This window comes from Scyliorhinus canicula, chromosome 10 (assembly GCF_902713615.1).
Source record: "Scyliorhinus canicula chromosome 10, sScyCan1.1, whole genome shotgun sequence".
Taxonomy (NCBI): Eukaryota; Metazoa; Chordata; class Chondrichthyes; order Carcharhiniformes; family Scyliorhinidae; genus Scyliorhinus; species Scyliorhinus canicula.
The window spans coordinates 87,847,219-87,874,711 of record NC_052155.1 but is presented as its reverse complement, the minus strand read 5'-3'; the positions used below and the strand labels follow the sequence as shown (position 1 = coordinate 87,874,711).

The 27,493-nt window shown below is 46.7% G+C and overlaps 1 protein-coding gene across 2 annotated transcripts in view; it reads left to right on the top strand.

The window, feature by feature from the left end:
* Positions 1 to 1,325: 1,325 nt before the first annotated feature.
* LOC119972505 (tyrosine-protein kinase SRK2-like) overlaps positions 1,326 to 27,493 on the top strand; it is a 66,553-nt gene continuing 40,385 nt past the window's right edge. For both annotated transcript variants that reach the window (XM_038809319.1, XM_038809318.1), the window contains exons 1-3: positions 1,326 to 1,849; positions 24,389 to 24,510; positions 25,181 to 25,344. In XM_038809319.1, coding sequence (XP_038665247.1) covers positions 1,374 to 1,849; positions 24,389 to 24,510; positions 25,181 to 25,344 — 762 coding nt within the window. In that variant the 5' untranslated portion in view covers positions 1,326 to 1,373. The remainder of the gene's footprint in view (positions 1,850 to 24,388; positions 24,511 to 25,180; positions 25,345 to 27,493) is intronic.

The window sequence follows — 27,493 nt, the reverse complement described above, 5'->3', positions numbered from 1 at the left end:
AATTTCAAGACCAGGATGCAAATTGGATCAATTAGGCAATGGGCGGAAGCGTTATTTAATAAAATCTCCTTTGCCTATCGCTCCAGTTATTACCATGAACAAAACAGTGTAGGTGGCACGGTGGCGCAGTTCTTAGCCCTGCTGCCTCACAACAAGGACTCAGGTTCGATCCCAGCCCCGAGTCACTGTCCGTGTGGAATTTGCACATTCTCCCCATATCTGTGTGGATCTCACCCCCACAACCCAAAGATGTACAGAGTATGTGGATTGGCCACGCTAAATTGCTCCTTCCTTTACTGGAAAAATATTGCTAAAAAATTAACAAAGCAGTGTGCAGTTGAAAATTAAACCAATATATCTTCCATTACAGTTTTCTTTAACTGTAATTTATCACAAACATGTATCAAAACAGGTTACAACAAATGAACACCCCGGGAAACATACTTACCAGCAATCAACTTATACAGTCTGTACATAATTGTTCCCCTTTCTCACCCCCCTCCGACTGCCCCCCATCCCCCCACCCCCGCAACAAACAGCTCCTCAAACACAGTCATAAACACCCCTCACCTTTTCTCAAAACCCTTCTGCAGAGCCCCTTTACTCATACTTTATCTTCTCCAACCACAGGAAGTTGTATAGGTCACCCATCCAAAGCGTTACCCCCGGTGGCAATGCGGACCACCGCTCAAGCAAAATTTGCCGCCATGCAATCAGAGAGGCAAAGGCCATGACATCGGCTTCCTCCTCTCCATGAGCTCCGGCTTCTCTGATACCCCGAATATCACCAGCAAAGGATCTGGGTCCACCTCCTCCTCCACTAACCTGACTACGACTGCGAACACTCCCGCCTAGAATCTTCCCAATTTTTCGCAACTCCAAAATATGTGCGAGTGATTCGCTGGCTCCCCGCCCACACCTCTCACATTCATCTGCTACCCCCTGAAAGAACCCACTCATTCTCGCCCGAGTCATATGCACCCTGTGCAGCACCTTAAACTGTATCAAGCTCATCCTTGTGCAGAAGGAGGTCACATCACCCTACGCAATGCCTCACTCCATACTCCCCAATTGATCTCCCCTCCCAACTCCCCTTCCCATTTTCCATTTTGGTTTTATCGACTTGTTCTTCCACCTTTTTTGACTGCAATGTCAAATGCATGCTGGGGTTCCTAGTTTATTTTTTCAATCTGTCTGTACTTTTCACAGAAAATTACAACATCCTGAACATTTGCAAACCAACAAATGAATTCCCCTTTTGAGTAAAGAGCACTTCCTCACCCCCAACCTTAAACTTCCACTTGTATACTATTTATATTAATGTAAGAACAGTTTCTAAATACAGGCAATTGTACAGACTCACACACAGCGCGATGGCAGTCCTATGTTGCTGTTGCACTTTCAGCAATCCTGCAAATACTAATTCCAGCTTGGAGGATGAGAAAAGTATAAGACCAGAAGGTTTGATGAGCCAGGCCGCAAGTGAATGCTCTGGAATTACAGTGCTTACTCACAAAGCACCAAGGCCACTGGATGACACTGTTCAACAGAGGGCACAAAGCTCAAGTTGTGTTTCAGCAAAGCCAAACATGAACAGGGAAGACAAAGAAATGTGCAAGAGTGAAGTACCACATTCCTCAGAGATCTATGTAGTTCAGTTTGATTACATGGCCAGGACCCAAGAGGAGCTGAGCGTGGGAAAAGGAGAGCGTCTGGAAATCCTCCGCAAAGAAGGGGACTGGTGGCTTGCTCAGAAATCTTGCGAAGGATCATACAAGCACAAGAAATACTGCTCTGGGTTTGTGCCTGTCGAAATACTAGCAAAAGAGAAGAGTTTGGAGGGAGAACCGTGAGTACTAACCCAAATGAAAAAAGATAGTTGGAGTTTTTTTAGAATTTACAGTGCCCAAGGAGGCCATTCAGCCCATCGAGTCTGCACCGGCTCTTGGAAAGAGCACCCTACCCAAAGTCAACAACTCCACCCTATCCCCATAACCCAGTAACCCCATCCAACACTAAGGGCAATTTTGCAAACTAAGGGCAATTTATCACGGCCAATCCACCTAACCTGCACATCTTTGGACTGTGGGAGGAAACCGGAGCACCTGGAGGAAACCCACGCACACACGGGGAGGATGTGCAGACTCCGCACAGACAGTGACCCAAGCCAGAATCGAACCTGGGACCCTGGAGCTGTGAAGCGATTGTGCTATCCACAATGCTACCGTGCTGCCCAGGATGTGATCATGGATGTGATCATGTGATCAAGTGGAAGGGTGCAGACGGAGATGCCGCTGCCTTCCTGCCTCCTTCCAATTATGTCCAGGGTTGGAGGACTGATGGGTGACCTTCCTGCCCAGATGTCAATTGAAGCCCTAGAGGACCATTTAAGGACCTCAGTCCACCACCACTGATATTCAACCAGCAGCGGGGAAAATACTCTCATTCACCTGATGGGTTTACCAGTGGCCAACCATCCCTCATTCACGATTGAGGGTCCTGGCATGGCAAAGGGAGCTCCGCAGGAAGCTACACTCCCATGCCCTTGCTTCCCACCCTCCTGCTGGTGACCCCTCTGCATGACTCCCAGGCCACCACTGCTCATCTGCATCTAGGGATCCATCACCATTCCCTGAAAACCCCACCGTAGCACCGGCAGCAGCTACCACTCCTGAAGGCACTGCCGTACTGTAGAGCTATCAGCTTCTGATTGGTCAGCAGTTCTTAGGGGCAGAATTTCCAATCTACAGGGGACTTAATTGGACATGAGGCATGATGCAGCCCAGATAAGTGTCTGATTGGAATTAAATATTAGTGTGGCCTCCCAGACAAAAGTGACATGGAGCTGCGCCACCATTACTCAAACTAGTGAGTGAGACCCCCATCACCATCATTAAATTCCAGTCAATATCCCATCTGCTGCATTTGAACTATGAATTGGTATTAATTGAGTACAAGAATAAAAGGTTTGGCTTTTAAAAGCAATTTGAATTACCAGTAACCAACCTATCACATAATAAGATACCTTCTTTTCCGACTTTTATTGCGATAAATAAACTAATGCCACAATTACTGAATATTCTTTTGGTAGGCAACTTAAACTTTAAATTACAGAGGAGAACATTCATTCCCTTTTAACATTTAACATGACCAAAAGAGTCTCCCATGGTCGGACTTTACATTGTCTCTCAAGTAGGCATTCATTTCTCCTGGCACCAGTCCAAAATTATTCTTAACGTTTAAGGGTTTACTTTTACTTTCCCACTCTGGTACCGTTTGACCCCAGAACTGTCTTTCATGGCAAAGGTATTCCTGATGATCCTTCCTTTATTTCAAGCTAAGTGAATCATCCAATCTCATTTTAAATCCTCCTGAATTTCGTTTTTTCAATCCGAGTGTGAACACCCACCCACATTCCTGCTGGGATGAACCACAGACCCTTGCTGCCTCTACCTCCCTCTCTCAGTGTCGGATCAAAGAGTCATAAAATCATAGAGGTCTACATCTTCGGCCCATTACTTCTGCACCATCCGAATACAACCACCTAACTATTCTAATCCCTTTTTCCAGCACTTGGCCCATAACCTTGTATGCTTTGGCAATGCAAGTGCACATCTAAATGTTATGAAGGTCTCTGCCCCCACAATTATGAGAGGCATCTATAGAGTAGACAGGAAGATATTTTTCCCCTTGATGGAGGGATCAAAGACCAGGGGGCATAGATTTAAGGTAAGGGATTTAGAGTGAATGTGAGGAAAAAGCTTTCCACCCAGAGGATGGTGCGAACAAGTTCAGTATAATCTTCCTGCTCTTACACTCTATGCTCCGGCTAATAATGGCAAATATACCATCTGCCTTCTTATTTTTGTTTGTTTTTTAAATTTTTTTTGAAATTTAGAGGACCCAATTCTTTTTTTTCCACCTAAGGAGCAGTTTAGCATGATCAATCCACCTACTCTGCACATCTTTGGGTTATGGGGGTGAAACCCACGCAGACATGGGGAGAATGTGCAAACTCCACATGGTCAGTGACCCGGGGCCAGGATCGAACCCAGGTCCTTGGCACCGTGAAGCAGCAGTGCTAACCACTGCGTCGCCGTGCCACCCAACCATATGACTTCTTAATTACTGTATCCACCTGCTCTGTTACCTTAAGGACAATGTATATGCACACCAAAGTCCCTCTGATCCTCGGTGCTTCCCAGGATCCTGCCATTTATTATGTATTCCCTTGTCTTCTTTTTCCTGCCCAAGGGCATTGCCTCACACTTATCCAGATCAAATTCCATTTGTCACTGATCAGTCCATCTGACCAGCCCTTGTACATCCTCCTGTAATCGAAGGCTCTTCTCCTCATTATTTACCACCCCACCAATTTCCGTATCATCTGCAAACTTACTGATTAGCCCTACGACATTCATATCTAAATTATTTATATAAAACATAAATAGCAAGGCCCCAACACTGATCCCCGCGGGATCCAACACTAATCTCTGCGGGACCCCACAGAACTCACACTTCCATTCGGAAAAACATGCCTCGGCCATCACCCTCTTGTTGCTCGTTCTACTGTTAGTGTGATTAACACGCCTCCATAAAGGACATGTGCTTAACACTGGTTTGGCTCTCTATCTGTATCTATGCTCTGGAGTCGCCAGGTGCCGTAAGAGACACCGTCACAAGTTATCAAGGTCAAGTTCAAAGCAATAAATCTAAACACCGATCAGTAAGTCCAAAACAATTAGTGTTTATTATAACAAATATAATAAATACTCATGCACACACTAAAGACTAATACTTATTCCTACTATCAAATGACTAAATACTTATCTAGACAGGGACAGGCAAGGTCAGGAGGGGCAAGGCCTTCTCCCGTTCTTGGTCTGCAACTTCTGGTTATTAAAGTCGGCAAGAGTATAAGCAATGCCTGGGTCACGTAGCGATCGTTGTTTTGGCACTTACGGATAGATGGCTGATGCTCAACGGCCGGTGATGAAAGACAGGATCTGGGGGCTGGAGTCGGAGGTCGGAGTCAGGATGCAACAGCCTAGGCCGGAGTCAGGAAGCAACAGACCGAATCATGTGCGGGACCTTCTTTTTATAGGTCCCAGGAGGTTTAGGCCCCCTTGGGGCGGTTCCCTCATCGATTGGGTCTTTCCCGATTGATACGTTTTGAACTCCCCTTTCCTGGGGTCATTTCTCGATGGCTGGGGCGGTCCCTAGGGCTCATTGTCCTGGTTTCTCTGGCGCCATCCTGGCTGGGTAGCTATAGAAAAGTATCGATTGATACTTAAAATGTTTCTATTGTATCTGGGACTGGGCCGGTATCATCTCATTAGTATGCAGATCGCTTTCCTATTTGCACCTTTGGCTGGGTTTCTGCAACTGCCTTGAAACCGGTTTTGTACGTGCAAAAATGCTACTGCAAGCTGTGTGTCCTTACTATGGCTGTTTTTCCCTGTATTCTTTGCGGTTCTCCATTTTGTAGACTGGTGTCCATCTTAGATGGCTACACTCTTCTTCCTGCCACTCAGCCAATTCTGGATCCAATTTGCTAAATTTCCTTGGTTCCCATGGGCTCTTAACTTTGCCATCAGTCTTCCACGTGGGACCTAATCAAAAGCCTGGTTGAAGTCCAAGTCAACTACGTCAAATGCATTTCCAAATGCAGATTAATTGAGTCTCTCAGAATTGCTTCCAATAGCTTCCCCACCACTGAGGTTAGACTGACAGGCCTGTACTTTCCTACTTTATCCCTTCTAACCTTCCTGAATAGTGGTACGACATTGGCTATCCTCCAGTCCCCCGGCATCTCTCCTGCAGCCAGAGAGAATAGAAAATTATTGCCAGCATCCCTGCTTTTTCCTCGCCTGCCTCACTCAAGAGCCAGGGATATATTTCATCTTGCCTCGGAGATTTGTCTAATTTTAAGCCTGCCAGATGACTCAGAACCTCCTCTCTGTCGATGTAATTCTCTTTCATTTTATTACCATCCTTCTCCCTGATGTCTATCCCCACACTCTCCCTCTCACGGGTGAACACTGGCACAAAATATTCATTTAGAACCCTACCTACATCCTCCGGTTCCACACACAAATTACCACTGTGGTCCTTAATGGGCCGAACTCTTTCCCTAGTTATCATTTTACACTTAATGTAGCTGTAAAACAAAGAACAAAGAACAATACAGCACAGGAACAGGCCCTTCGGCCCTCCTAGCCTGTACCGGTCATGATACCATCCTTGGCCAAAATCCTCAGCACTTCCTCGTGCCATATTCCTCTATACCCATCCTATCTATGTATTTATTGAGATGCTTTTTGAATGCCATTAATGTATCTGCATCCACAACCTCCCCTGGCAACTTGTTCCAGGCACTCACCATCCTTTATGCAGAAAGCCTGCCCCGCACATCTCCTCTAAACTTTTCTCCATGGACTTTAAACTTATGCCCCCTGGTGACTAACCCCTCCATCCCTCCACCTTATTGGCACAGTAGTACAGTGGCTTGCACAGTTGCCTCACAGTTCCAGGGTCCCAGGCTCGATTCCTGGCTTGGGTCACTGTCTGTGTCCAGTCTGCACGTTCTCCCTGTGTCTGCGTGGGTTTCCTCTGGGTGCTCCGGTTCCCTCCCACAAGTCCTAGAAGATGTGGGGCGCGATTCTCCGTGAGAGCGGAGAATCGCGAAGGCTGTCGTGAAAGCGGCCAACTTTCACGACGGCCTCAGAGCCCGCTCCCGGCACCTAATTCACCCCCACCCGGGGGGCTAGGAGCGGGGCTCCGTACTTATCGGCGGCAGGCCGAGAATGACACGCGGCCGGCACCTATATGACGTCAGCCGCGCATGCGCAGGTTAGCCGGCTTCAACCCGCGCATGCGCGGATGATGTCATGACGCAGACGGCACGAAGCCCGCGCATGCGCGGTGGCCGTCTTTCCCCTCAGCCGCCCCGCAAGACGTAACGGCTTGATCTTGCAGAGGTGAAATAGTGCATACGATTTGGGCGCTGGCCCAACATTCGGTGGGCACCGATCGCGGGCCTGTCCCCTCCCGAGCACAGTCGTGGTGCTCTTGCCGCAAAAGGCCCCCTAGAAGCCCCAAACGGGCATCTGCCGCCCGTTTCACGACGGCAGCGTCCAGGTGTGTTTGCCGCTATCGTGAAACGGTCGCGTACGGCAGGCCGCTCGGCCCATCGGGGTCGGAGAATCGCCGTTCGCCGTGAAAAACGGCGAGTGCCGATTCTTCCGAGTGGGGGGGGGGGGGAGGGGGGGGGAATCGCGGGGGGCACCAGGGGGGCATGAAAAATGTCGGGGGGACCTCCCGCGATTCTCCCACGCCTCGTGGGGAGTGGAGAATCGCTCCCGTGCTGTTAGGTAATTTGGACATTCTGAATTCTCCCTCTGTGTATCCGAACAGGTGCCGGAATGTTGCGACTTGCAGCTTTTCACAGTAACTTCATTACAGTGTCAGTGTAAGCCTACTTGTGACAATAAAAATTATTATAAAAGAATGAGTGCCTGCTCATCCACTCTATCCATGCCCCCATAATTTTGTAGACCTCTATCAGGTCACCCCTCAACATCCATCGATCTAATGAAAACAGTCAGAGTCTATTCAGCCTCTCCGCATAGCTAACACCCTCCAGACCAGGTAATATCCTGGTAAACCTCTTATTCACCCTCCCGAAAGTCTTCACATCCTTCTGGGAGTGTGGGACCAGAATTGTGCGCAATATTCAAAGTGCTGCCTTCCCAAGATTCTATATACCTGCAGCATGATTTGCCGATTTTTATACTCGATGGCCCGTCCAGTGAAGGCAAGCATTCTGTTGGACGGGGCATCGAGTATAAAAACTGGCAAGTCATGCTACAGTTGTATAGAACCTTGTTAAGGCCGCACTTGGAATATTGCACACAATTTATGATTTTCCTTTATTTTACCTGCCAGTAACCTTTCATGTCCCTGTTTTGCTCTCCTAATTTTCTTTTTAAGTTCCCTTTTGCACATTCTGTACACCTCTAGAGCTTCTGCTGTTTGTAGCATTGATATCTGCCCGAAGCCTCCCTTTTTTTCCTTATCTAATGCTGTATAGCCCTTGATATCCATGGTCACACCCATTGTCTTGATCGGAACATGTTGTCCGTGTAATCACCCTATTTCATTCTTGAATGTGTCCCACTGTACTGTCACAGATTTACCGAAAAGTGTCTGCTCCCAGTCCACTCTGGCCAAATTTACACCTGATCTTATTAAAATCAGCTTTCTCCCAGTTTAGAACTTTGATCTAAGGTACATCCTTGTCCTTTTCCATAACAATCAGAGTTATGGTAACTGTCCTCAAAATACTCCTACACTGATGCTTCAACCACTTACCTGGCTTTGTTACCTAAAATTAAGTTCAGGACCTCCCGCTCTCTTGTAGGATCCTGGAAAATGGACCTGTCACTGAAATTCAGGGATATCTTTCAAAATAAATTAGTAATTCAATCCTCTGTTGGCTTCCCATGCACCCTTCCCCTCTCAAAACGCACCTCCATGTACCTTGTATAAAGGGGTTGAAGAGATGGTTGCCAAATTTGCTGATGACACAAAGATAGATTGGAAAGTAAGTTGCAAAGAGAACATAAGGAGGCCATAAAAGATATAGATAGGTTAAGGTACGGAGCAAACATCTGGCAAATACAGTATAATGTGGGAAAAAGTGAAATTGTCCTTTTTGGCAGGAAGAAGAACAAAGCATACTATCTAAATAGTGAGAGATTGCAAAGCTTTGAGGTGCAGAGAGAGCTGGGTGTCCTGGTGCATGAATCACAAAAGGCTCCGTATGGAAGTGCAGAAAGTAAAATTCGGAAAGCTAATAGAACATTATCATTTATTGCAAAGGGAAATTGAATACAAAGTAGGGAGGTGGAAACACGTTTGGAGAGTACTGTGTACAATATTGGCCACCTTATTTAAGGGAGGAGATAAATGTGTAGGAAGCAGTTCAGAGAAGATTTACCAAACTAATACCAGGAATTGGTGGGTTGCTTTAAGAGGAAAGTTTAGACAGCCTGGGCTGAGGGGTCTAGACATGGTTGATGTGGAGAGGATGTTTCCCCTTGTGGGAGAATCTAGAACTGGGGATCACTGGTTGAAAATAAGGGGCATCCATTTTAAACAGAGATTATGTGAATTTTTTTTCACTCAAATGGTCTTGAATCTTTGGATTCTCTTCCTGAAAAGATGGTGGAAGAGGGTAGATTCTTTGTAAACAAGGGAAATAAGTTAGTGGGGATTAGCAAACAAAGAAACAAAGAACAGTGAAGCGCAGGAACAGGCTCTTCAGCCCTCCAAGCCTGAGCCGACCATGCTGCCCATCTAACCTAAAGCTTTCTACACTTCCAGGGTCCATATCCCTCTATTCCCATCCTATTGATGTATTTGTCAAGATGCCCCTTAAACGTCACTATCCATCACCTCCTCCAGCAGTTAGTTCCAGGCACCCATTTTGTGTCAAAAACTGTGCAAAAAACTTCCCTCTCACATCTCCTCTCAACTTTGCCCTTCGCACTTGAAAGCTATGTCCCCTAATAATTGACTCTTCCACCCTGGGAAAAAGCTTCTGACTTCTTCATGCCCCCCATAATTTTGTAGACATATATCAGGTCGCCCCAACCTCTGTCCTTCCAATGAGAACAAACCGAGTTTATTCAACCTCTCCTCATAGCTAATGCCCCCCATACCAGGAAACATCCTGGTAAACCTCTTCTGTACCCTCTCCAAAGCCTCCACATCCTGCTGGTAGTGTGGCAACCAGAATTGAACACTATGGGCGGGATTCTCCCCTACCCGGCATGACGGAGGGTCCCGGTGTAGGGGAGTGGCGCCAACCACTCAGGGGTCGGGCCTCCCCAAAGGTGGGGAATTCTCCCCACCTTTGGGGCACACCCCCGCGCCGGAGCGGTTGGCACCAGAAGACTGGCGCAAAAAACCGGCGCCCCCGGCAGCGGGGCTGGCCGAAAGGCTTTCGCCGGTCGGCGCATGCGCCCGCGGTGACGTCAGCGGCCAGCTGCCGCTGACGTCACCACCGGCGCATGCGCAATGTGGGTTTCTCTTCCGCTTCCGCCATGGCAGAGGCCGTGGCGGCCGCGGAATAGAAATAGTGCACCCAGGGCACTGGCCCGGAGTCTGAGCGGGGGGCTCCGATTGCGGGCCTGGCCACCGTGGGGGCACCCCCCCGGGGTCCGATCGCCCCCCGCCCCCCCCCCCCCAGGACCTCGGGGGGTCCGCTTGCGCCGCTGATCCCGCCGTTACAGAGGTGGTTCAAACCTCGGTGGTGGGAGAGGCCTCCCAGCGTCGGGACTTCGGCCCATTCGGGCCGGAGAATCACCGCAGGGGCCTCGCCGATCGGAGTGGCGAGATTCAGCCGCCGCTACCTCCCGGGTGGCGGAGAATCTCTGCCTCCGCGGGGGCCGGATTTTCGGCGGCCCCAGGCGATTCTCCGACCCTGCTGGGGGTCGGAGAATTTCGCCCTATATTCCAAGAGTGGCCCAACTAAAGAATAGCTAATCAACACTAACAGCCTAACTCTATACAGCTGCAGCATGACTTGACAATTTTTATATTCAACGCCCCAGCCAATGAAGGCAAGCATGCCGTATGCCTTCTTGACTACCTTCTCCACCTGCCTTGCCACTTTCAGTGACCTGTGGATCTGTACACCCAGATCCCTCCGCCTATCAATACTCTTAAGGGTTATGCCATTCACTGTATATTTCCCATTTGTATTAGACCTTCCAAATTGCATTACCTCACATTTGTCTGATTACACTCCATCTACCATCTCTCTGCCCAAGTCTCCAACCGATCTATATCCTGTTGTACCCTCTGACAGTCCTCATCACTATCCGCAATTCCACCAACCTTTGTGTCATCCACACAGTTACTAATCAGACCAGTTACATTTTCCTCCAAATCATTCATACTGCAAACAGCAAAGGTTCCAGCACTGATCCCTGAGGAACACTACTAGTCACAGCTCTCCATTAAGAAAAAACACCCTTCCACTGCTACACTCTGTCTTCTATGACTGAGTCAGTTCTGTATACATCTTGCCAGCTCACCTCTGATTCCGTGTGACTTCACCTTCTGTACCAGTCTGCCATGGGGGACCTTGTCAAAAGCCTTACTAATGTCCATGTAGAAAATCTCCACTGTCTTACCTTCATCAATCATCTTCGTCACTTCCTCGGAAAACTTGATCAAGTTAGTGAGACACGATCTCGCTTTCACAAAACCATGCTGCCTCTCGCTAATACATCCATTTGCTTCTTGAAGAATTCTCTCTAATAATTTCCCTACCACTGATGTTAGGGTCACCGGCATGTAATTTATTGGATTATCCTTGCTACCCTTTTTAAAGAAAGAAACAACATTAGCAATTCTCAAGTCCTCTGGGACCTCACCTGTAGCCAGTGAGGATACAAAAATTTCTCTCAAGATCCCAGAAATTTCCTCCCTTGCCTCCCTCAGTATTCTGGGGTAGATCTCATCAGGCCCTGGGGACTTATCTACCTTAATGTTTTTCAAGATTCCCAACCCCTCCTCCTTTTTGAGCTCAATGTGACTCAGACTATCTACACATCCTTGCCCAGAATCACCATCCATCAAGTCCTTCACTTTGGTGAATACTGATGCCAAGTAATCATTCAATACCTCGCCCATTTCCTCTGGCTCCACACATAGATTCCCTCCCCTGTCCTTGAGTAGGCCAACCCACAGCCTTCTGCGGCAAAGAGTTCCACAGATTCACCACCTCTGGCTGAAGAAATTCCTCCTCATCTCTGTTTTAAAGGATCGTCCCATTAGTCTGAGGTTGTGTCCTCTGCTTCTGGTTTTTGCTACAAGTGGAAACATCCTCTCCACATCTACTCTATCCAGGCCTCACAGTATCCTGTAAGTTTCAATAAGATTCCCCCCTCATCCTTCTAAATCCAACGAGTACAGACCCAGAGTCCTCAACCGTTCCTCATACAACAAGCTCTTCATTCCAGGGATCATTCTTGTGAACCTTTTCTGGACCATTTCCAAGGCCAGCACATCCTTCCTTAGATACATGGATATGAACTAATGGCTCATTTAAATATGGTGAGCTGGATCACGCCCAGCAAAGGCGTGATCCAGATCATACCGTACAGAACCAGTCAGGTGAATCATGCGAGGGGTCACACCTGGAGTGGAGCCCAATTTGGCACCCTTGCACAATTCACCCGTTGCACCCGGATCCATGCTGGGTGCAATTGGAATTGGAATGGTTTATTGTCACATGTACCGAGGTACAGTGAAAAGTATTTTTCTGCGTGCAGCTCAAACAGATCATTTCGTACATGGAAAGAAAAGAAAATACGTAATCGGGCAACACAAGGTGCGCAATGTAAATACATAGACACTGGCATCGGGTGGAGCATACAGGAATGTAGTATTAATCAGGTAATTTAGGAGTCTGGTAACAGTGGGGAAGAAGCTGTGTTTGAATCTGTTTGTGCCTGTTCTCAGACTTTTGTATCTCCTGTCCGATGGAAGAAGTTGGAAGAGTGAGGAAGCCGGGTGGGAGGGGTCTTTGATTATGTGACGTGGTTACTGAATCACATCCTTTATAAAACCCCATATTTATAACACTTCCCCCTGAAAGAGAAAAGTCATCATGGTAGTGGGAAGTTTTCAAAACCACTATCCAAAATATAACAACTATAAAATTCTACACTTCCAACAACTAATTTCTGACACACAATACATGCAATATTCTTCCCCTCACTCCCGTGCTGTTACATTTTGCCATAAAACAGTCCACATTGACAGCATCACACTGTTTAACGTGTATCAACGAAATGTATGTAACAGTTCAGAGTTCAAGTCCACTTCACATAGATTTTCTTAAAGTTTTTTCTCTCATACGAAGGAGGGTTCGTTTTGCTGCTCGTAGCTGCACTCTCCATTAGGCGTAAATTTCACAGCATTTTCATGTCCCTGGTAAAACGATGGCAGAACCGATTCAGTCTGATTCAAGATTGTTACTTGCAGCCAATCCCTGTGACCTTCGATTTCCATTAGGTGTAAGCTGTAAATTGAGATGGAATACTCTGTCAGAACTCTTTGTTTCATGTGACTTTAATATGTCCTTTTGTCTTTCTTTAGAAGACTGTGGTTCACATGGTCCAAGTTTTAATTCCGGATATCCATTCTTATCGGTTTTATTGTCCAGGTCAAAAATGATCACAGCTAGTCACACAATAGAATTAACCTTCTCCTGTTTAAATGCTAGAATATAGCTTTCTTTTTCTGCTTTCATGTCAATGATCAGTTACAAAAATCCTGATTCTTTGTGTCGGTAATTCTTGGATATCTTTAAATTCATTCCCCCAGTTAGCACCAGTTTTGCTCAACTGTTCTCTCACAAGAACAATGGTTTAGTTCTTCCAAACTCTTACGGTCAACTTTGCGCCCGCCACTGCCGTCAACGCAATCAGTAACACGGACACAAATTCTTGCGAGATTCAGGGAGCAAGATTCTCGCCGGCGAGTTCTCAATTCCTGATTTTAATATTTTAATAGATTTAATAGAACCACATTTTTATAGATTTACATACATTTTAATCTCATTACCAAGCCCTTCCACCACATGATCCTCTCCTCACTCAATATTGCAACCCTCCGGACATGATATTGGGATTGTGCCTGGGGGAGGGGGGAGGATTATTTTCTGTTCTGTTGGGATGGCTTTTTTAAAGGGTGGCTGATCTCTGTGGAGCCGGCCTTGCCGGGTCTGTCAGGCCCCGCTCCATCACAATGGCGGTGTAAACCAAGACCCCTGAATTTTGTTTTTCAAAGTGACTCAAAATCTGGACTAAAATCTCAGCTATGCAGTTGGAGAGCTACACACTGGGTTTCATTCAGAGTCTGATGCTGAAAAAAAGTATGGGAAATTTTGCCCTTAACTTAAGCGGACAACTTCAATGTGCTGTAGCTTCTGAGCTCCGGGGCAGTGTATCTGAGGGGGTACCCCAAAGACTGGTGCTGGGGAACCCCCAGGTAATTACCAGGCAAGGATTGCATGGCAATTTCCCGGGAACATCAGACTTCCTTTGGGCAATTGCTCGGCTCTGAGGACCATCCAAAAATGCAGTTTAAGTCGCAATCTTTAGATGATTTCAACTGTCTTGCAGAAAAACGGAGAAGAATTAAAACCACATCTAGATTCCAGGTGGTTATTATACTGACTTTTGTCGACCTCCCCCAGCCGTTAGTAACCGCCAAAGGGAAACCCCCCACACTCCGAATACCCTCTTCTACTGACCTGACCAACACCCAGGACGTATAAGCCACCAGGGGAGTGGGGGGTTATGTAGGGACGTGGGGAGGGTAGTGAGGGTTAGGGAATGGGGGCAGCACCATCGGGAGAATGGGTGTTTGGACTTTGGCTGCTGCTTGTGTGGTGTTTCGTTCCGCAGTGTTCAAGCACAGTGTCCAGGAATCAAGGTGTGATTGAGACGCTAGGCAATGGCTTCCACATGCGACATGGCCCGCCCAGCCATGGAAACCACTTGGGATGTGTGAAGTGCTCACTTAACCACAATTGCCAATTCCCCATTAGCGATAGCCTTCAGCTGCACTGCCAGAGACTTCAGCAGTCGGCGTGGGTTATGGGTGGTCAGTGGGGCAGATGGGCAGGGACAATTGTTGGCCCTGGAATGGGTAAATGATCCAAGGGGTTGGAATTGTGGTGCCGCGCAGGCCCCGCCGGTTGCCTCCCCCCAGCACTTCCCCTCCCCCCTTCCATGGCGGCCAACCCCTGCGGAGCGTCCCCCACCCCCAGCTGAGAGCCCCCACCTCCCACAGAGCACAGGGGTGGCAATCTCAGCATCCGCAGGTTCCTTGCCTGTAAATAAAGATGACTACTCATCTCCTCAATTTCCCACAGTAACCCTACTGCCAGGCTCACATTTTTCAAAAGGAGTACTAATCAGCGCCAGCGTGACCAGTTGCTAGGGAGGCTACTGAATGACAGGAGGCCATTGGATAAGGGGTGGCTCCCGTTAATTGTATAGAAATTGGGCTTAACTGGTGATAATTGGTTTCTCGCCCGCTACGGCGAGATCCCAATTTCACCACGGGAGCGGGCCGGTTGTATCACAAACTGTTTGCCGCCTGGCGCAATTCTCCCACTATTCACCAGCCTCATTTCACTTGTGCAGGAGCGTAAAGAGGCCAGCAAATCGCGTCCCTAATCTCTCAGACAGCTGTTACAAGTGTCAAAGGCTTCCTAGAAAGCGCACAACACACTTGAATACATCTTAAGTACCTGCTTTGATGCCTACCACAATATTATTACTATTATTATTTATAACCACAATTGCTACGATTGACAGCAACTTTCCACATCAAAAGCAGCTAAATGCTTTCTGCTATGAGAAAAGAGGTGTTAGCGGTTCAGGTATTCCGGACCTGAAGTGAGTATCTTTCAAGAGTATATCAGGCTCAGCCACCGGAAGAGGGAAATCTGTTTCTCTGTGAAGACGCCGAATAGCTCTCACGAGAGGAGGTTACTTTTCTGTGTCTTAAACAGTTAAACAGGATTTCAGTTATGTCCTAATGAGTGATATTTGGATACATCACTCATGACTAAACCTCCTAACTCTGTGAATCCATGTCATTTAAGACTTCCTAAATGAGTGTCTAGGATCTAAAACGTATTGAGAATACGACAGCACAGTTCATTTCTAGTCGTATTTTACTATGAAATACTCTCAATTTATACATACAGAATTGCAGAGTTAAAAATATGAATTGATTAACAGTGTTTGATTTCTGTTAAAAATATAAATCAGTACACAGTCCTTTGTTATCTGCTACCAAACTAACGTCTGTAAGAGAAGGATACATCTAAACATGGAAAATCCTAAAGTACTTCATTTCAATTTCTAATACATTTCTGAGAAGTTTAATAAAGACATGCTTACATAAACCACCATGGTCTTTTGTTGACAAAGCAGGTTGAGGAACGGAACTTTGGCTGTACTCTGAGCAGGAGAAAGAGTGAGCACTGATTCTGTGAACCTTGCCTGTTTTTTTATACATTTCTTCCTATTTAGTGTATGTCCTTTCCTGTGTCTTATCTCCCTAGATGGGCAATTTCCTAAAGCAAAATGGCCAGGTTTGTGGTTTATCAACAATATGTGATTTAATTTCTTAGTGTTAGCTTGAATGTCAGGTGTTTAAGATATATGATTGGACAGGGAGTTGTTTGAGACACATCTCTAGTTTTGTCTATTTCTAATGTGTCAACTTTCTTAAATACATAGATGTTCAGATAGCCACTATTACGAATGCCATTATCTCAAGTGTCAAAAGTTATACAGCTGAGAAGGAAGTTTGCTAAATTTATTCTACTTGCTATCTCTATATTCCTCCCCGTGCTCTGGCTTGTGGTTATAATTGCAGGGAGGTAATTTGAAGAATTTATGGGCTGCCAATCTCAAGGATCTTCCTTAAACCCTGCTCTTATCTGAAGCGATTTGATGATCCTAGGGGTCAGCTGAAGTTTTTGCAGTTGGTACTAACTTTTGAAAGACCTTTCTTCCAAAGTGGTTTTATTCCACTTTGAATCAAAACACTTTGTGTATTGATTTCTACTGCTTATAAATGTCCTTATTCTAAACCTAATGTTGCGGACAGTGTGATATCCATCACAAAGGAAGTTAAACCACCTAACCCCTGTGATGTCGTGAGAGCTGTCAATCATAGCATGAGTGTTTATAAACATTGTGGTTAGTATCAAAGCATGGTACTTCAGATGCATTCAAGTGTGTTGTGGGATTTCTAGGATGCTTTTGACACTTGTAACAGCTGTCTGAGAGACCTGTCTCACCATTTTCAGTTGCAGTGCAAATCCGGGTATGCCATGGAATGGCACGGAAAACTCGATATGCAAAAAATTGTTTTCCAAGTGCCATGGAATGGCACAACGGGGGCGCTCCGACCACCAGAGGCGACTAGTCCTGATAATCCGCTGGCGGGAGCACTTAGATTCCAACATGGAGCATATCGGCCTTTATAATAAAATTGTCAATTCTTTTTGCTTACCATTCTAACTTTGTAGCAATTTTCTCAAATGATACAAAGTATGTTTCAACTCCTTCCTGACTGCATATAGTCACAAGGCAAATATTCCTTGCCAAATCAAAACCTGTAGTTAAATCTGTCCCATTGCCTGCTACTCCCTGTTCACATAATCAAAACTTTTCTCTATCTAATTCAAAATTTCTGGCTTTCCTCTCTCTTTAAAATTCTAAGTCAAGATGTTGCATGTCCCTTTCTTTTTCTTTTTCCTCTCTTTCATGAAATGTTTCAGCAGTAGACAGCCATTTTAACATTTCAATGAATGCAGCAAAGGTATTTTGTTCATTCGTCTCCATTTAAACTATCGCAAATTCCAATATACACATCACAGTCTATGGATCTGAAATCCCGCAACAGCCCCCAATTTGTTACAAGCTCCATAGGGACCAATAATTTTTCAAAATAAATTTGAATTCCCAGTGATCAACTTAAAGGATCACATGACAAGACTTCATGTTTTGAAACTTTTACTGAAATACATAAACTAAAGGCGACATAATTTTCATTTATGCAACTTATTAAGCAACTTATGCTTTAAACTTCAGAATAAAATGTTCCTCTTTTAATGTTTCAAATGACTAAAACTCGCCTGTTCCATGGTTATACTTTACTCAGTCCCTTAAGTAAGCATTCAATTCTTCTGGAACCAGTCCAAAGTTATTCTTAGTTCCTAAAGGTTTACTTCAATGATTGCCCTTTCTCACTCTGCTTGCTTTTAACCCCAGACCTGCCATTCATAGTAAGGGTTTTTTTGGAGATTCTCCCTCTAGTTCATAACAGTGCTCAATGCCTCCACTGCAGCTGGGAATATTGCTGTGGGGACAGACGGGTAGGTGGTTGGATGACGCCAATGACATGGCACCCATTTTTACTCCTCACCACCTGTGATTGCAGCCAGGAGGCCATAGAATTCAACTCGAAGACAGATAAATTAATAACAGAACAGATGGTCCAAAGCTTGTCCATTAACTATTAATGATGTGGAGATGCCGGCGTTGGACTGGGGTGAGCACAGTAAGAAGTCTTACAACACCAGGTTAAAGTCCAACAGGTTCACCTGAGGAAGGAGCTGCGCTCCGAAAGCTCGTGTTTGAAACAAACCTGTTGGACTTTAACCTGGTGCTGTAAGACGTCTTACCATTAACTATTAAGGCATGTCTTAAAGGAGGAAAGAGTGATATAGACACAGAGTGATTTCGGGAGGGAGTTCTAGAGCTTTGGCAGATTAATTCATGGCTACTTGAGATAGTGCAATTAAAATTGGTGATGCTGTAAGAGGCCGGAATTAGAGGAGTTGATGTCTCACAAGGTGCAGGGAAGGAGGAGATTAACAGGTAGGGTGAAGAGAGAGCTCACTGAGGGATTTGAAAGGCATTTCTTCACAGGGAGACAATGTAGATCAGTGCAGACACGGGTGATCGGACTGTGAAAGCACTATGTCACAACAGGTAGGGTTTTGAAAGACTTCAGAGTTTCAAGGGGAAGAACTTGTGAGGCTGGCCAGGAGGGCATTAGAATAGTCACATCTTGAGGTGACAAAGGCATGAGGCATGACAAGGCAGAATTAAAGTTTCAGCAGCAGATGAATTGAGGCAGTCATTGTGTCAATGGAAGTAAAAATCAAGGACTATATAAAATGAACTGCCAACTTGCTATCAGCCATTCCCACTGTCACATAAAGTTACAATATACCTCCAACATGGCTTGTTCTTCTGAGTAGATAGTGGAATTTAAAATCCTGCAGTATTTTAAGTCACATATACAATTACAGGGGAAACTGTAATTCTTTCCGAATGAATGAGTTAGATATCAATTGAACGGTCTTTCTGATTTGTATTCATCATTTGACCTCATGAGTTAGCATTAAGGGTGAATTGTGGAGTTAGGTGTCAAGTTCAATTATTATATTAGGCTAGATTTTCAAAGCCCCATTGGGACCAAGTGGAGGTGAGACCTGAAAAAAAAAGCTGATGAGCAGAATGGCCAAAGTTCCATTTTGTGGCTGACTTTGGCCATGTTCAGAAGGGCAGCAGGAGAAGACCCTGTCATAATATACACATCAGTATATGATGGTGCATAGACACACACTGACTGACACACTGTAAGACCAATCAACACACACAACACAGCAGCCAATCACCAGTTAGGGCACGGTCACTATAAAGCCAGAGGGCACTAGTTTTCCCGCTCATTCGGGATGCAGCCTCTGAGACAGACAGAGCCCGCAGTCAGTAGCACAAACATCTACCATGTGCTAGCAGTATAGGCTGCTCAGGTTAGGCATAGGTCTTCAGTCAATCTAACATAGTGTCGATCCACAGTGCAAGTATGTTTAACAGCTCATAGTTAAATAAAATAGAGTTGTACTTCTACAAGTGTTGGTAGCCTGTCTATGTTACTGCTAAGGTAAACGCAGTCTCCACAGATCCAGAGTACCCAACACATCAGACCCCTGAACCGGCCTGTTCCTATGACTGATGAAACTCACTTTTCTGTAGTCTCAGTGACAGTCCATCTTACATAAGTGTTTTTAAATTTTCGCGGAGGCTTCTGTAATTGGCGAGCTTTACCCTAGCCACATGGAGACATGAATCATGGACTAGAATTGGGAAGTGTTTAATAGGTCAGTTTAGTACTGTCACAACTATCAGCATTGCAAGGGTTGATGTAGTGTTGAGAGTAGCCACTAGAGGGAGCTACAGTTACAACTATATAAGGCAGTGATGCTAGACATTAGGGGAGGAGTGTATGTCGGAGTTAGCTAGTGAAGGTCAGAAGAGAAGATAGTGTGAGTACAGATCATAGTTTAAACCAACAGTGAGATGAACTATAGATGAGTGTAGTGTATGTATTATTAATCAACTGTGAATTCTTAAGGCATATGTGTCGAATCCAAGTTGGTAGTGTTAATAAATTAGAGCTTTGTTTAAGTTAAAGCTATTTTGTGGTCTTTGTGAACTCTATGCCAACCATCCTGAAATAAGCAACACAAGAACACCGCAGCCAGGGGCAGGATTCTCCGTTTCAGAAACAGGAGGTGGGATTCTCTGCCCTTCGCATCCGTTTTCAGGTACCCCCTGCCATCTTGCTGTCTGGGATGAGTGTGCGGGGAGTGGAGTGCCAATATGCGGCTGTAGCTTGTCAGTCTCTTGAGTGGCAATCCTGACCCTGGCAAATCAGACACCGTTTTTCATTGGAAGCGATGGAAATCCATCACCAGTGCTAGCCCATTAACGGATTGTGATTTGCTCTGGGAACGGTGTCAATTTAGTTGTTACAGAAGTGCACCGGTGAAGGTATAAACTCCTGTGGGTGGAGGTGGGGGGAACAGCCGGAAGACAGCCCGACTCCCGGAACTAGCTGATGTCCAGACGGATCTTGGTCTTCTGGAAAAGGTGGTACATACACAGAACCGTGGACTACATGAGGGGCTATCAGCAACCAACCACTATCTGCAGGTGCACTTGGAGGAGTCCAATTGCCTGGTAGGCAGGAGGCGGTGCCGACCATGCATGCCACCTAGGCCAACACCACACAATGGGGGTCTGTGCCACAGGCCTTGAGGCAGAAGGTAATAGCCATGGATCAGGATTTCCAAGGCCTGGAGTACTCTGTGCGGACCGTGGCCAAGGCACAGGACAGGGTTGCCCTGCCACAGGCACAGCCATAGGGCCACCTTGACATTGCAGCAGCACTACCGAGCTTGGCCCAGTCACAACGGGTTATAGCTGAGGACATTGAGGGCATTGCCAGGATGCCGTCTGACCAGAGACAATCCCAGAAGGAGCTGGCATAGTCACTGAGTGATGTTCCACAATCCCAGAAGGAGGTGGCCCAGTTCCTGTGCTCCATGGCCAAGGGCACGAGACCCTGGTCGAGCAGAGAATGGGCCTCCAGGACTGGCTGCGTCAGGTGATGGGGGAGCGCCAGGAATTTGCTCCGGTCGCACCCCCATCCCAAAGAGTCGCCCTCGGGCCAGCGGCACCCTGAGGGAGGAGGAGATGAAATGAAATTAAAATGAATGAAAATTGCTTATTGTCACAAGTAGGCTTCAAATGAAGTTACTGTGCAAAGCCCCTAGTTGCCACATTCCGGCGCCTGTTCGGGGAGGCTGGTACGGGAATTGAACCGTGCTGCTGGCCTGCCTTGGTCTGCTTTCACAGCCAGCGATTTAGCCCTGTGTTAAAACAGCCCCTGATGGTGGGGCCCCTGCCGGTGACTCCAACAGGGGAGGTGCTGGAACACCGCAGCCTCCCAGACTCCATCCCACCCACCCTGGCGCTGGTGCATCTAATAGGCAGTGGGCACAACAGGATGCACCACGTCATCTGAGACACCCGAGCAACTGCCGGTCGACACCAGTTAATTTGACATGGTGCAGGACACAGGATAGCGTTAGGGGCTAGGGCACAAACCGTTATACAGATGTTCAGCTGTTTTGTTCAGCACAAACGCCTGTGCACAAAAGTTCCAAACTGCCTCTGTGCTCTTTCAGAAGTGTGTGAGGGATGGGCTGGGCTGGGCTTGCTGCGGATGAGGGGGGAGGGGGGGATTGATGGTGCAGGGATAGTTCCTCTATCTCCCGCTGGCTGTTGGGAGGCCTGTAGTAAACCCGCAACATTGTGACTGCACCCTTCTTATTCCTGATCTCTGCCCAGAGAGCCTCGCGGCCCTCTGAGGTGTCCTCCCGCAGTACAGCTATGATATTCTCCCTAACCAGTAGCGCAACTCCTCTACCCCTTATACATGCCCCTCTATCCCGCCTGAAACATCTAAATACTGGAACGTTTAGCTGCCAATCCTGTCCTTCCCTCAACCAGGTCTCTGTAATGGCAACAACATCATAGTTCCAAGTACTAATTCAAGCTCTAAGTTTATCTGTCTTACCTGTTATACTTCTTGCATTAAAACATATATGCACTTCAGGCCACCAGTCCTGCTGTTTTCAGCAACATCTCCCTGTCTGCTCTTCCTCAGAGCCATACTGGCCCTATTTCCTAGTTCTCCCTCAATTTTTTCACCTTCTGACCTATTGCTCCGGTACCCACCCCCCTGCCATACTAGTTTAAACTCTCCCGTGTGACACTAGCAAACCTCGCGGCCAGGATATTTATGCATCTCTAGCCTTCTTATACAGGTCACATCTGCCCAGAAGAATTCTTAGTGGTCCAGATAACTGAAACCCTCCCTCCTACACCAGCTGTATAGCCACATGTTTAGCCTCACTGGTACGTGGCACAGGGAGTAATCCCGAGATTACAACCCTTGAGGTCCTGTCTTTTAACTTACTGCCCAGCTCCCTGAACCCCTGCTGCAGGACCTCATCCACCTTCCTGCCTATCTCGTTAGTCCCAATATCTACCACAACCTCTGCCTGCTTGCCCTCCCCCTTCAGGATGCCCGCTACTTGTTCTGAGACATCCTGGACCCTGGCACCAGGGAGTCTCTTTCCCATCCACAGAGGCACCTATCTGTGGCCTAACTATCGAGTCCCCTATGACTATTGATTTTCTGCGCTTTGACCCTCCCTGCTGAACATCAGAGCCAGCCGTGGTGCCACTGCTCTGGCTGCTGCTGTTTTCCCTGATAGGCCATTCCCCCTGACAGTATCCAAAGGGGTATACTTGTTCGAGAGGGGGCAACTGTTTTGAAAATAAATACCTGACCATAGCTGATGGTCGGCTGAGGCCAGAGGGCACCCAGGGGGGGGTGGCCTGAGGGCACATCTATAAGACCTGTGGCCCGAGGCTCACAGGGGGTTGTCAGTAATGTGCACAGCTGCATGGCCGCCTTGCCGGCTGCTGCAATGGTGTTCCATGCCCGTCCACCCCGACTCCACAGCCCACCTCCTGGCCACCTCTTGCTACGCCCCCTCCCCCCCAGCTCTGGCAGAAGCCCGCCAGCCAGCGGCACAACTGTCAGCAAAGTATGGCGATGTTGGACACTTTCCATACCCCTTCTCTCACCCTTAACAGCCACCACGCTGGTTTAGCGATTTGTAAAAGCACAAGTGAACCGCACCATCAGAAACTCGGCCCATCGGAGGCGGAGGCCCCGGAGAATACTGGGTCAGGCCCGCTAGTGGTATGCAAACGGTGTCCACTGTGCGTGTGTTCTGGTACACATTGACGCGCTGTCAAATCGGCGTCCGCTGTGATTTTGGCGTCAGTAACTATTCTCCACCAAATCGCGTTTCGTGATTTCGCCGTCAGCCAACAGAGAATCCCGCCCGAGGGGGTTCGTTTTGTGAAGAGAGATTGAGCAGTTTAGGCCGATACTCTCTCGGGTTTAGAAGAACAAGAGGAGGTTTACATGAGGTATATAAGATGATAAAAGGTATTGACAAAGTAGACGCAGCGCCAATGCTTCCTCTAGTAGGGCAATCTAGAACGGGACACCATAGTTTCAGGATGAGGGGTAGCAGATTTAAAACAGATATGAGGAGAAATTCCTTCTCTCAAAAAGTCATGAATCTGTGGAATTCACCACCCCAGAGTGCAGTGCATGCAGGGAAATTGAGTAAATTTAAGGAGATAGACAAATTTTTAATTAGTTATGTGTTGAAGGGTTATGGAATATGGACAGGAAAGTGGAGCTGAGGCCAATTTGAGATCAGCCATGATCGTACTGAATGGCGGAGTGGGCTCGAGGGTCTAAACTGCCTATTCCTGGTTCTAGTTCTTACGTTCTTATGTTGTGTAAATGAACTGAAATATCTATATTAATAAAATTGCAAAAGCATCACATTTTCTGGACACCTCTCATTTTACTTTACAAGATGTAATTTGTTGTAGATTTCATTAGTGTATTGAAAATTAGCAAATTATGCACAGGGCCAAAATATCAATGAATAATCCATTTGTACTGTGGGACAGTGGTTAGAACTGTTGCTTCACAGCACCAGGGACCTGTTTCGATTCCCGGCTTGGGTCACTGTTTGTACGGAGTCTGCACGTTTTCCCCATGTCTGCGTAAGTTTCCTCCCACAAGTCCTGAAAGACGTGCTTATTAGGTGAATTGGACATTCTGAATTCTCCCTCAGTACCCGAACAGGTGCCATAGTGTGGTGACTAGGGGATTCTCACAGTAACTTCATTGCAGTGTTAATGTCAGCCTACTTGTGACACTAATAAAGATTATTATTATTATGTACATAGGAAACCATTGCATTGCAAAGTAGTAAGTCATCTCTCGTATGGCTTATCCAATATCATACTCATTTCAATTACAGGTGGTATTGTGGAAAAATGACCCGATTTGAGACAGAAAACCATCTCCTTTCTTCAAGTCAGGATGTTGGTTTGTTTCTTGTCCGCAAAAGTGAAACGGTACAGGATACGTATGTATTATCAGGTAAGAAATCTACAACAAAGTATAAAATGGAGTAAAAATGAGCGATGTATCATTAAAACAGGATCCACCAGACAGACACTGGACTTCTCCCTGCAACTTAAAAGACAGTAACACAATCAGTGAGTTTAGTGTGTGGTCTGGACGCTTACAGAGGAATATCTATCAAAATGACAGATGACAAACACATTGGCTTCTTTATGGACTTTTAGGTGCCCAATTTTATGCCAGTACCATAGGCAAAGTGTAATCCAATTACTAAATCAATGGCTGGTTGGGATTTCCACCCCATTTCCAATAGCGTTACAATGATTTGAAAGAAGCAGCTTCAAGAAAATTCTTGGTCAATATTGAAAAGGGAGCTTTACTTTGCATTTAACCCACTGGAAAAATTTATGACAGCATGAAGTGGAAATTATGTAAAACCAGGGGTGATTTTTGACTTTTGAATGTTCAACAACACATTTTCAAAATAGTGCAGGCTCCTTTCTTGGCGAATGGTAAGCCTGCTTGTTTAATGCTATTACAGTGTCATTATTGTCAGGCAATAAAAGTGAAAATTTGCAGTGTTTCTCCAGCACTAATATTCTTCATAATAAGAATTGTAAAACTCACAGTAATCAATATAAATATGAAATGTGGTGATTGATTATTGATAGGATTTTTGTTTCAGCTAAAGATGGAGATTTGATCATTCATATCAGGATTTTAGAAAAAGAAAATGGTCGATTTCACATAACGGAACATCCGGATTTCGACACTATTGCTGAACTGGTTGAACATTATAAGTATAATGCAATCCATTATGGTATTAAATTAAATAGGCCAAGCAGAAAGGTAAGTTCAAAAGCCGAATATATTCAAATAATTTGTATAGAATCTTAAAATGCTATTCTTCAATTCTCTCAGGACAGTGAAGAAATAAGAGTTTGCACATTCTCCCCGTGTTTGCGTTGGTTTCGCCCCCACAACCCAAAATATCTGCAGGGTAGGTGCTAAATTGCCCCTTAATTGAAAAAAATGAATGGGGTACTCAAAATTAATTTTTTTTAAATCTGGGGAGGGCCTCAGGTGGCACGCTCCTCGATGAAGCCGCTTTGGAGGGGGCGGAGCATCCGAAAACAGACGCGCCTCCAATTCCGTCCTAAAAAGGGATTCTCTGTCCGATCGCCGATTACGATTTCGGCATCGGGGAACAGAGAATCCCGCCAATGGGCCTGAATTGGTGCAAGTATTTACAAGAGGGGACTGGGCATTGTCTTGTTATGCTCTTGGCGTAGCATAAGCTGCTTCCTTGATGTTCACTCTAACAAAGGAAGGTTCAGACGTAGAGATAACTTCAACACGTTTATTAAACTATTTACAATTCTCCTACTTGGATTCGCCACTACAGTTAATCCTTCTATAGCTACTCAGACTGACGAACCAGTCTGCTACAATCCAGCTGGTGGGTGTGATGTTGAATCAACCCTGTGTCTGTACTCACTGAGTGTCTCCACTGGAAAGAGAAAGATCATGTGTGCTGTGTCTTTTATATATGGGTTGGTGTAATGCCCCCCTGTGGTAGTGTCACCTCTGTGTGTATCATGAATGCCCATTGGTCGTGTCCTATCTTACTGACCTATTGGTTGAGTGTCTGTGTGTCATATCTCTGGTGCTCCCTCTAGTGTCTAGCCAGTCTACATGTACTTACATTAACCCCTTGTGTATCTACAGTGATGCATATCACCACAGGCATCATGGCTGTTAAGGGGAGCATGAAGACAAGGAACCCTCAAAAACTCTCCGAAATTGTCGGGTTTGCTGTGGGGTGGCTGATTGCACTGGAGGAGTAGCGGGAAACAATTCAGTGCCAAGTCCGTGCACTAAGTGGGCTGGATTCTCCATCCCGCCGTGCCAGATTTCTGGTTCAGCACGCCTGTGGGATGCTCCATTTCACCGGCTGGTCAATGGGGTTTCCCATTGTGGGGCAGCCCCACGTCGTCGGGAAACCCCCGGGCTGCAGGCAAAATGGAGCACCCTGCCGGCGGAGAATCCAGCCCCACCCAGAATCGGGGTGGTCTGACTTAGATTGTCATTGCTGCAGTATGTGTTTTAAACTCACCCCTAAGGTGCTACTTACAGGCCCCTGGCTGTTCTCACAGCTGACTGTAAATTTTCAGAGAGCCTCTGGTCATCTGGGATTCCACCCAGACTGCCCCACTGGAACCACTCAGACCCTAGTTAGCTCATCAATGGGATGGGTGTGGCCAAGCTCAATCAGTGGCCCACCAGGTGCTGCCAAACCTCAGTGAACCCATCAGAAGCACAGCCCCAATGCAGGGAAAACAGGGGGACAGCAGAGCACACCCCAAAGGATACATGCACCATGGCCTTTGGCATCCTCCCTGTCACACTGCCCCAACAGGGCAGAGGCCTCACTAGTGACACCACCAGCTAGCCCACCCCTCAGGAGGGGTGTCTGTCCACCGCTCGCCTGCTCCCACCAATCTTGCTCCTGGACAGGTTGTCACAACTTGTGTGTCACACCCAGGGCCCACATCACACTGCAGCTAAGCTCCCTGCCGATGCACAATTCCCTCACTCGCCCCCATCTGTAGGACCAGCCTGCACACAAGCCTCTGTATGGATCTGATTGGTGGCACACGGTGACCTTCTCCATCGCACAACCAGTTGCCATCCTGCTGGCAGGGTAACACGTGGCCCACCCAATGATGAAACCCACAGTAGACCCCACTGGGGGAAACAGGACAGGGGCCATACAGCCTTTCAGTGACATGGGTTGCTGCAGCCATCGGTACCCCTGTTGACAGGGACGGGTGGCAAGGTTTGAGGCTCCATATATTGAAGGTCCAGGCCACTGACATGGTGACAGGGGTGCAACACATCGAAGGGGCTGGATGGGGGTGGGGTGGAGGGGCCATGGTGATGATGGCGCAGCAGTACAACATAGGGTGACCATGTAACCTGATGGCTTTGGATGGGC